This window comes from Condylura cristata, unplaced genomic scaffold (assembly GCF_000260355.1).
Source record: "Condylura cristata isolate star-nosed mole 26May11 unplaced genomic scaffold, ConCri1.0 scaffold00010, whole genome shotgun sequence".
NCBI lineage: Eukaryota > Metazoa > Chordata > Mammalia > Eulipotyphla > Talpidae > Condylura > Condylura cristata.
Window position 1 is genome coordinate 52959528 of NW_004567111.1, and position 10787 is coordinate 52970314.

Genomic DNA, 10787 nt, shown 5'->3' on the forward strand with positions numbered 1-10787 from the left:
TATATCAAGTTTAGATTTCTTATGGAAATTGATACATCTCTTTGCTTTAAACAGGGTACTATTTAGCTAATTGTTATTTGCCTGAAAGCTGTAGTCATCAGCTCTAATCCTAGAATTTGGGTGAATTTGTCTTTCCCTTATTCTTATGATAACTTTTCTCAGTGTGAAGTGAAATATGGTCTGTATCCAGATAGGAACTGTGGTGATGTAAATTAAGAACCGAGTACAATATTTCTTTTCATAGCTTCATTGTAGTAATTCTAGTAATTCTTAGTGCATTTAAATATTTTTACCTCTCGACAATCTGAGGGATGTCCCATTCCCATCATTAGACAAACAGCGGACTACTGTGGCAGTGACGTCTACCACAGATGGCAGTCTTTCAGTGCATCCTGAGGGTGGTAGTAGAGGGTAAAAAGGTGGACATAATCTGATTTATCACCCTTACATCTTGTTAAGAATTAGCTCTCTTAGACAAACTAATGTCACCTTTTTTATACTAATACCCTGGGGGGAAATACCTGAGAAGAAGACTTTTCATAAAGTCTGCATGTCTTTGCTCTGTTATCTGCCTTTGGTTGTGTGCCAGTTTGTATGTAGCAGATAAGCACTGAGTTGTCAGTGAGCAAGACAAGCAGTGGGTTCTAATGACTTTTCCCTCCCATTACAGGAGAAAGCCTTGGAACATTGCTGGAGAAAGTAAACCATCTCCTTAACCGAAGGTGGGTCGTTTATTCTGGGGTAGCTTTTATTGCCTGTTTGTTTGCTTAGTGGTGCTTACTTTTCAGTAGGAATCCTTTTTGCTTATTACAGCAGAAATGCCAGCTTATTTATAGGAATTGCTTACAGCCAGAGTCATGGTGGATGTAGGGAAGTGGCCAATCTTCACTCTGCTCTCACCTCAAGAAATTGCATCTATTCGGAAAGCATGTGTTTTTGGCACCTCAGCTAATGAAGCCCTGTATGTTACTGACAATGATGAGGTAAGACTCAAAACCCAGAGTTTAATTTTAGGACTTTTTTTTTTTTTAAGATTTATTTATTTATGCTGGGGTACAGGCCAGAGGTGCAGGGGCAGTGAGAGGATTCACCAGAGACAGAGTGGGGGCAGAACAGGCAGATCGATGAAGTACACTGCTGAGGGGAGCATCGGGCAGGTCAGGAGAGGTCTGTTGCACCATGTGGGTCACCTCTGGGGCCGGCACCACTAGGGAGGGCCATGGACTTATTTTGTAGTTGGGCTTTGAGGTGGATAGCTTACAGAATGAGAGAAGATGGACATTAAAAAATACTTGAAATTCAGTGTCTTTGATGTGACATCTCTCTCAAGTTCTTGATTTAATACTCTCTAATCTTTGAATTTCACAACATAGTCAGATATTTTAAAACCTAACTAATGTCAGCGAAGGTTGAATCTTTAGCAACTTGTCAATCTACTGTGGTATCAAACTGAACTTTAGTGTGTTTTATTTTCAGAGAAAGTTAAAACAAGACTCTGAACTATTTGTTTTCTAGGTCTTTGTATTTGGATTGAACTATAGTAACTGTCTAGGAACTGGAGATAATCAGAGTACTCTGGTCCCCAAAAAGCTAGAAGCCTTATGTGGAAAGAAGATTAAAAGCCTTAGTTATGGAAGTGGACCACATGTTCTTCTCAGCACTGAAGGTAAAGAGGGAACAAAGCTAACTTTCAGTTTGTGAGAATTGAGCACAAAATTCTGACCTTGGCGGGGGGTGGTGGTGGGAGGATGCATGGCCATATCAAATATAATTTTTTGATGTCTAAGGGAAGACTATAAAACAAGCAAAAGCTAAACATTTTCAGATTAATTCTGAAACATAGGTAGGATGAATTGTCAATAAAGCATGTTTCTGAGGTTTTAGATTACTGAAGTTGTGGAAAGTTAGCTATAGCAAACAGGCTGGGGTGACAGGAACCAGACTCCACTCTCATCTGTGCACATTAAGTACTGCAACTCCTGGCTTGCCATGGACCTGACTTCCTGAGTGGGTTGGGGAAGGGAGAGGCAGTGTTGCAGAATGGCCTGTTGAACTTAAAACACACAACACGAGCGTTACCATCTCTCTTTTCTGGATTTAGTGCTTTGGCAGGCAGCACAATCCCACTCCCTGGGGAGGCTGTGGCAGCCTTGACCTTATGATGGATTCAGCTTGGGTAGTGCATTTGGAACTCTGGTTCTCGCCTCTCCCAGCCCTGTGGGGCCTATGCATTCTCTTGCTTGTTTTTCATGTTGGGAGCTGCCTTGGATTTGTTCGGCTAGAAACTTGCTCTTGGGCCATGGCTGCCCCTATTTATGGACCCTGTTTGTTTGGCTGAACATTTATTTGCTTATCAGGAGATAGTTGATTTCAGAATCTGATAGAGTTTATATTTTGAAATCTTACTCTCCTCTGCTTTTCTTCCCTTTCCATTCCCTTTGAGCCTCTCATCAATTAGGAATCTTTGAGCACACCAAGTTTGAGTACTTTGATTTTGTGTGCATGGTTAGGCATGAATCTTTAGAATGGACAACATGGGTTTTTCCTCTTAACTATTTGAAAGCCCTGTTCACCTCCCGGTTTTTGCCTGGCATCATTTTCAGCAGATTTGTGGTAGCAAGGCAACTTTCAGTTTTCACTTGGTACATTTTTATAACACAGGTAATAGTGGTTTTCATTTCTCTGCATGCCATTCTTAAATCTGGAATTCAAGAAATCTTAGTTTATCCTGGAATTCATGTAGTTATCATAAGAAAAGGATGTAAGATTCATACAGCTTACCACACTGCACCTGCTGCCAGGGCGCTGAGGTGCTCTGCCATAGTCCATTGGGCCCCACTTTGCTGTCCCCCATCTTCCTGTCCCTCTGGAATTTCAGTTCCACAGTCAGATTTCTAGGGTTTATTATTGCCTTGGTTTTCCTGAGGCTTTGTTTTGTTTCTCTGTATTCCACCTATTACTAATACTATTTAGTATTTGTCCTTCGCCTTCTGACTTAACTTTGCTTAGCATTACCACCTCCAGTTCTACTCTTTTACAAATCTTTTTTTTTTTTTAAAGATTTATTTATTTATTCGTACAGAACTGGGATACAGGCCAGAGATGCGGAGGGTGAGAGGATTCACCAGAGACAGAGTGGGGAGAAGAACAGGCAGACACTGCTGAGGGGAGCAATGGGCGAGACAGGAGAGGTCTGCTGTACCATGTGGATCACCTCCCTGGCAGGGATCGAACTCACGCTGAAGCAGCTGTGGCTAGCTTCATAGTATTGGGCTTTAACCCCTTGCGCCACCAAGGAGGGCCAGGACAGGTGTCTTTTTGAATTACCGAGCTAGCTGCCAGCAACCCAAGGTGTGTCACTCAACTCTTTCACTGTTCTTTGTATTAGTTGGTGTTCAACTGTCTTTGGTGGGTGAGGAACCCAGGGAAATCCAAGGAGAACCCAAGGACTCCCAGGTGGGGAAAGAATGGGTTCTTTTTCAGTTAGCTGCCAGGTAAGTCAGATCCATGTCTTTCCGGCTGCTGGTTTTCCTTATGGTGATGGAGCTCACACAACTGTAGTGAGCTAGGATCTGAAGGGAGTAGGGGCTGTTTTATAGCTAGTATAGTCTGCAGCATGGTACTCTAGGAACAAATGTTCCTGCTTTTCTTCGAGGTGTGGAGGGGGGGCTCCATCTGCCTTTCCAACCAATGAAAGTCGGCATGGATTCAATGTCTGATCACAGCTCCCAAATTGTGGATGGGTTGTAGGTCTTCCCCACCTCTGTAGTAGATCTAGAGATATATGTCCCCCAGATCAGGATCCCTCTCTGCTTGTTCCCAGCAGAATGGCAGCAGCTTCACACCCAAATCTGCATGTACGACTCCTTCCTCCCATGACCTTTCAGTGCTATTGGAGGTGGAGCATTGAGGAGCTGGGGGGAGGTTGGTCACCCACCTTTAAGAATTCAGTTATGTGGGTAATCTAGTGTCCTGTGATAAGTTGGTGTGAAATGTATGAGACATTAAACTGTCTTCTGAGATCATTAGGGAGATAACTGATGTGGCTTACTCTACCATGTTTACTGGGTATGTCCCTCAATTTTGATTAGTGTACATTTTATTACTATACATACACATCTGTGTATAATACATACATTTGTGTGCATATATAGATATGTATTGCAAACAATAAAATAGTTTTAAAACAATTTGACACTTGAAACTCTCAAATAACAGATATGGTTTTTGGTAAAAGACAGAAGGACCTCGGCCTCACCTTTTTTACTCTTTGAAATTGTTGTTGAGAAGGAATCACTTTTTTTTTTGAGGTAACATTGGTTTTTGCAACATTGCACGTGACTTGAAAGGCACCTCCTCAGATGCATGTCACCTGTCCCCTACTCCTAAGGACCCTTAGCTCTCCACAGTAGTCCATTGTGCACCTTCTCCCTCCTGATCTTGTAGCCTCAATTCTACAGTCAGGTGTCTGGGATTTACTATTGGTTTGGTTTTCTTTGGTCCTTTGTTTTGTTTTTCTATATTACGCATATATGTGAAATCATCTGTTATTTATTTTTCTCCTTATTTTGCTTAGCATTATCCCCTCCATGTTGCTGCTGATGGCAAGAGTTTATCTTTTTCTTTTTAAAGCCAAGTAGTATTCTGTTTTGTATAAATCTCATTTTTGTACAATACTCCTCTGTTCTTGGACACCTAGGTTGTTTCCACAGCTCCAAAGAGCATAGGAGAACATATTTACCTTTGAATTAAAGTTTTTGCATTCCTCAGGTAGACATCTAGGACTAGACTTGCTGGATCATATGGTAGATCTACTTTTAATATTTCAAAACATTTCCATACACTGTCTTTCTTAGGTGATAGACTAGTCTGTATTCCCACCAGCAGTGTGTGAAGGTGCCTATTGCTATACATCTCAATCAACATTTGTTTATGATCTTTTTGATTGGTGCCATTCACAAGATGTGAGGTGGTATCACATTAGTTTTGATTTGCTTTTTCCTGATAAATGATGATAAACATTTTTTAATGTGCTTGTTGTCCAGCTGTATGTTTTCCTTGGAGAGGTGCTTATTAACTCTTATGTCCATTTTTTCATTGAGTTATTTCGCTTTTTGTTGAGGGCATGGTTTCTTTATATACCTTGGATATTAATTAACCCTTTCTCAGATGTATGAGGTGCATATATTTTCTGCCACTCAGAAAGGTGTCTTTTTGTTTTACTAATCATTTTTTTATTGTGCAGAAAATTTTTGGTTTAATGGAGTCCCATTTGTTTCTTCTTTTTTTTTTTTTTAAAGATTTATTTATTAATGCATACAGAACTAGGGTACAGGCCAGAGGTGCAAGGGCAGTGAGAGGATTGAGAGGCAGTGAGAGACAGAGTGGGGAGCAGTGGGTGGGTCAGGAGAGGTCTGCGGATCACCTCTGGGGTCAGGGATCAAATTTGCACTGACGTGACTGCCGCCAGCTTGCAGTGCTGTGTCCTTACCCGTTGCTCCACCAGGGAGGGTCGTGTTTCTGTCTTTTTAAAAAATATTTATTTATGCATAGAAGAACAGGGGGAGGGTTTGGGGAGAGAGAGGATTCACCAGAGACAGATGTGAAGGGAACAGACAGATTTGCATGCTTAAGGGGAGCAGTAGTGGGAGAGATAGGAGAGGCCTGCTGTGCTATATGTGGGTTAGCTCCCTGGCTAGGAATTGAACTTAGGCTGTAGTGATGATAGTGCTGAGACTTAACTCCGAAGCCACCAGGGAGGCCTCTACTTTTTTTTTTCTTGCCATTTGTGATAAATCCACAAAAACATCACTAAAGATAGTATATGGAAATGTTTTGATGTGGAGTGTTTTGCCTATGTTATCTTCAGCATATTTTATGGTTTTGGATCTTATGTCTATGTCTTTAATACATATTGAGTTAGTTTTTGTGTAAGGAGTGGGATGGTGATCTAGTTTCATTCTTTTCATCTGGCTGTCCATTTTCCTTAAAAGCATTTGTTGATGAGACTTCCTTTTCTTGACTCCTTTGTCATAAATAATTGTGCATGGTTGAGTTTATTTGTGGGCTCTCAGATCTAGTCTACTGGTCTGTGTGTCCATTTTAATTATTGTAGGTTTGTAGTATAGTCTGAAGTCTGAGTGTGATATCACTACTTTTCCTCTTTTAGGTCAGGATTGTTTTGGCTATTCAGGGTCTTTTGTGGTTCCAAATGAATTTTCAGCAATGTGTTTGCTCTGTTTTTTTGAAGAATGCCATTGGAACTTTGAAAGGAATTTTGTTCCATCTGTATATAGCTTTGGATAGTATGGCCATTTTAACAATGCTAATTGACATGGAATCTTTTAACTCTTTCAGCTGTTTAATATCACATGTCTAAATTAACATATTAATACTGCTATTTCTGAATTTTCAATGTGGGTACTCCAACTTTTTTATATATATACATATATATATATATATAGAAGCACTTGTGGAATTTAATAAACCCTTCTCCATGTGCTTTCATGCTACACCCATCCTTAATCTTCTCTGTGCTTTTGTACTAAAGAATTTGCCTTCATGTTGACAGGCTGTTTTGGGAGTTTTCACTTCCCAAGAACTTTGTGGTGGTAACCTGATTGCACTACATCATTGATAGGAGCTGTTCCAGTCTTCTTTTTGGCCCCATTTACCCAAGTCTGTTCATTGACCAAGGTCCGCAGCTTATCAATGTTGACAGTTTGGCAGGAGCTATGATTCCTTTTTAAATGGTAATGCCTCAGACCAACTTTCCTAAAGTTATCCTGGGTACTGTTTGTCAAAGCTGACTGGTGTGTGTGCTACCAGTATTACCATAGCATTCTGGATGCTTCTGTGACAATGTGGCCCCAAAGTTTCTAGGCCAACCTCAGTCTGGATGGCACTTTGGTGGCTCAGATGAGAGAGATTTTGTTCAGCTTTTCATAATGTGGATAAAATTTTGCTCTCTTTCCACTACTATCTCCCTATGTCATTTCAGTACAGTGATATCACCATTTTGGTTAATTAACATTTAGTGTTTACATTATTGGGTCTGCATTATTGGCTCATTATTATTTATATGAGTTCCCCCTGGGACTCATTTACAGAAATAATCCATCATTACTATATGCCCATACTGTTGTAGGGAACTGAATTGCTTTATGGCACATCTGAGTTTATCTTGTCATCTTTGGAGCCCTTTGTCCCCTTCTCCAGTCTGGACAGCCCACTGTATGCCTGCTATACAGCTCACAGTGCAAAACTTCATTTCACCAATACCTTTGAGATTTCCCTTCATCATCATCCTTTTTGAATTCCCTATTTTTTTTATCCTACATTTTCCTCCTAAGATTGTGTCCTCATTTTTTTTTTAAGATTTATTTATTTATGCTTATAGAACTGGGGTATATATGTCAGTGGTGTGGTGGGTGAGAGGACTCACCAGAGACAGAGTAGGGAGCAGAACAGGCAGATGTACTGAAATACACTGCTGAGGGGAGCAGCAGGTGGGTCAGGAGAGGTCTGCCATACCACGTGGGTCAGCTCCCTGGCGGGGCACTGAACTCGTGCAGCAGTGGCTGTGGAGAGCTTCATAATGCAGTGCTGTAACCCATTGCACCACCAGGGAGAGCCGATTGTGTCCTCATTTGTGTGAAACATATACACCACTAGTTTCCCAAAGAGGCTATGTGACAGAAATCTGTGATCTGTGAAACCGTCTAGAAATCTTTTTTTTTTTTTTCTCTTGCAAATTGATCAGTGGTTTAGACTTAAAATTCCTGATTGGAAATAATATATCCTGAGAATTTTGAAGGCATTGTACTTTTAAATTTCATGGTTACTATTGCAAGTCTGATGTCATTTTGCCTTTCACACATGACTTTTCCTTCTTTGGAAGTTTTATGGGTCTTCTCTGTATTCTAAGCATTTCGAAAAAATCATGATTATGTACTCATGTATAGGTGATTTTTAGTTTATCCTATTGTTCCTTAAGTTTAGAAATTCCTTTGTTTCTAGAAAATTTCTTGTAATGTTTTATGGATAATTTCCTATTTTACTTTCTCCATTCTCTTTTTGAGATTTTTCTTAGAAGCAAGTTCATTTCTGGACAGATCTTCCTAGTTCCTTTATATTTTCTCTTTATCTACTTTTGGGAAATTTCTTCAATTTTCTCTTTGAAACCTTTATGTCAAATTTTAATGTTCCTGCTAGTGCATTTCCAAATTCTTTTTGGTTCCTAAATGTTCCTTCTTGGGCCTTTTGGTATTGTTTCATGGATTTATTACCTTTTCTTTGAGGCTATTACAATGGTAGGTTATTTTGGATACAAAAGCAATCTGTTTGCAATATCTATTACCCGTATGATCATGAGAGTTGATTGGACTGACTGGGCTCGGTAGGTGGGTGCTCACCTCACTCTCATGTGCATTGGAAATAGAAACAGCTATGATCTTCCGCCATGGTAAAGAAGTAATCTGACCTTGGCTTTCTGTTTTTTTTTTTCCCCCCAAATCATACAGCATCTGAATAGGAAGGACAGGGATTCCTGGACATCTCACTATAGTCCTCACTGGTATACCTTCAGGACCTCTTTAGGTAGTTTTCTCTGTGAGGGCAGAGCCAGCTGACCTACTCTCTGTATTATAGAGGGAATTGAGGGAAATAAGTTTGGGCAAAGGGAGAAGTTGGGCCATAGTGGCAGTTACAGCAAGAAATTCAAAGTGAATAAATCCTTCAAGTCTCTTGTCTTTTACCAGACTGAAGAGGGGTAGTTGACTTGTGTGATATTCCAACTCAGTGCCCTGTCTCTGAAGACTAAACTGAGTTTCCTTGGAGATCAGAAATTCAGATCAGAATTCATGCCTGAATTCTTGCCTGGCACTGTTTCACTGTCACACCCTTAGGTAATTTTTTTCATCACTTAAGCCTCAAATCATCCTGACATTTCACCTTTTGTCTATCAGAAATAGTGTGGCAAGAGCAGACTGGGGAAGAGGATGCTAGTGCATGGTTCCGTTGGATTGCTTGAAGGCTTCCCCAGGAGTTGTAACTAAGAGCCATTTAGTGAAGAAACTGGGCTTCAGCAAGTAAAAGGCGGACAAAGATGTAGACGTACAATTTTACAAATAGTAAATGCTAGTATCATATTAACAAGAAAGTGATTGCCAAGGGCAAATCCAAGAGGACCCATGGTGGGAAAGGGCAGCTGCCATACTCCCAGCGTCTGGGGATGTATGCCTTGGCCTGAGAGCCATCGGGGTGACCCAACACAGCATTTTCTCCCATGCACTACTCAGCCACATCTAATGTTTTGTTCCTCCAGGGTTCTAGTGGACTTCTAGAGAAAACTTGTGTGATCACTACTGGGGTCAACTATGGCCTCTGTACTTCTATGTACTTCTATGCATCTGTGTATGAATGCATCTATATGTCATGCATTCATACATATTTATGACCTCCTTTCTCTAGAGTCTCTTCTAGATCTCCTTTGACTTGCATCCTTCAGGGGGGTGAGTCCCCGACTATGCTGTGCTCTGGCCATGACTGGTGAATGTTTCTCTTTTCTCCCTAGTGAGCAAGTATGCATAAAAGATGACCAGATGTCAGCCTCTACACCAGACATACCCTCTAAGTAGAGTCAGCAGTAACCCAAAGTTCAGTGTGATTCTTGCTGTGTCTCTTAGCGAACCAGGACTTCTATACCAAAAGGACCAACACTTGCAAGAACAGGAAACACAGATTCCCCAAGTCAGTTGCTGCAAGTGATGGTTCGTTCATATATACTAGTTTCTAGATCCATGTATCACTCCTGTTAGGCATCCAGCCCCATATAGTGATCCTTGTCTTAGAGCATGTGCTTTACTTGGAGGATGGTGTCCCATCATAACCACGTGTCATCTCTAGGCAGATGCCTCAGCTGTGCCTTTAGCCAGCCAGTCATTGCTCTTTCTAGCTGGCAGCTTTTGGATTTGTGTGTGTGATTGGACTGGTGAGTCCATGGTTATATGAATCATGCCACACATCTTGCTGTGAAGTGGGTCTGATAAGAGGTTTTCTGGGATCCTGTGTTAGTGAATTAAATACTGTAAACCCTCAGGTAGTAGTGGTGGTTTACAGGAAACCAGTATCCAGATAATATTTATTCCTGTTGACATAAATTGGTTATTTGTTTCAAGATGGAATGGGTCCTCTGTAGCTGGCTTACACCCTGTGGCTGGTTGCTCTCTTTGAGGCTTGGTTGGTCATTGTTGCATTGAGGGCTCTGCTTTGGTGCTGTCATTTGGCCACAGTAGTAGCTAGGTCAGCCTTGAGGAGCACGAGCCCAGTTTGTCATCCTTTTTTTTTTTTTTTTTACTTATGAGTGAGAATGAACATCTTTTCATATAATTTAGGGCCAGAGGCAGTTCCTTCGTGAATTGTCAATTCATATTTCTATAGGATCTTACTAGAGAAAGACAAAGCTATTTGTAAGGATTATTTTTCCAATATTTAATTTTTTTCTTTGCTCATGTGTTTTCTTTTGCCATGTAATTTTTTTTTTTTTAATGTGAGTAGATGTATCACTCTCTTAAAGAAATCGTTCCTGGGCCCTCCGTGGTGGTGCAGTGGATTAAAACACAGCACTAAACTAGTTTCCCAAAGAGGCTATGTGACAGAAATCTGTGATCTGTGAAACCGTCTAGAAATCTATTTTTTTTTTCTCTTGCAAATTGATCAGTGGTTTAGACTTAAAATTCCTGATTGGAAATAATATATCCTGAGAATTTTGAAGGCATTGTACTTTT

General features: G+C 40.6%; 1 protein-coding gene across 2 annotated transcripts in view; it reads left to right on the plus strand.

Moving 5' to 3' along the window:
• The first annotated feature begins 667 nt into the window (after positions 1-667).
• The window catches only part of RCBTB1 (regulator of chromosome condensation (RCC1) and BTB (POZ) domain containing protein 1), a 32893-nt gene continuing 22773 nt past the window's right edge, over positions 668-10787 (plus strand). The window contains exons 1-3 of one of the 2 annotated variants that reach the window (XM_012723316.1): positions 668-722; positions 792-983; positions 1516-1666. In XM_012723316.1, coding sequence (XP_012578770.1) covers positions 858-983; positions 1516-1666 — 277 coding nt within the window. In that variant the 5' untranslated portion in view covers positions 668-722; positions 792-857. The remainder of the gene's footprint in view (positions 723-791; positions 984-1515; positions 1667-10787) is intronic. The other variant, XM_004680246.2, reaches the window with a different exon arrangement.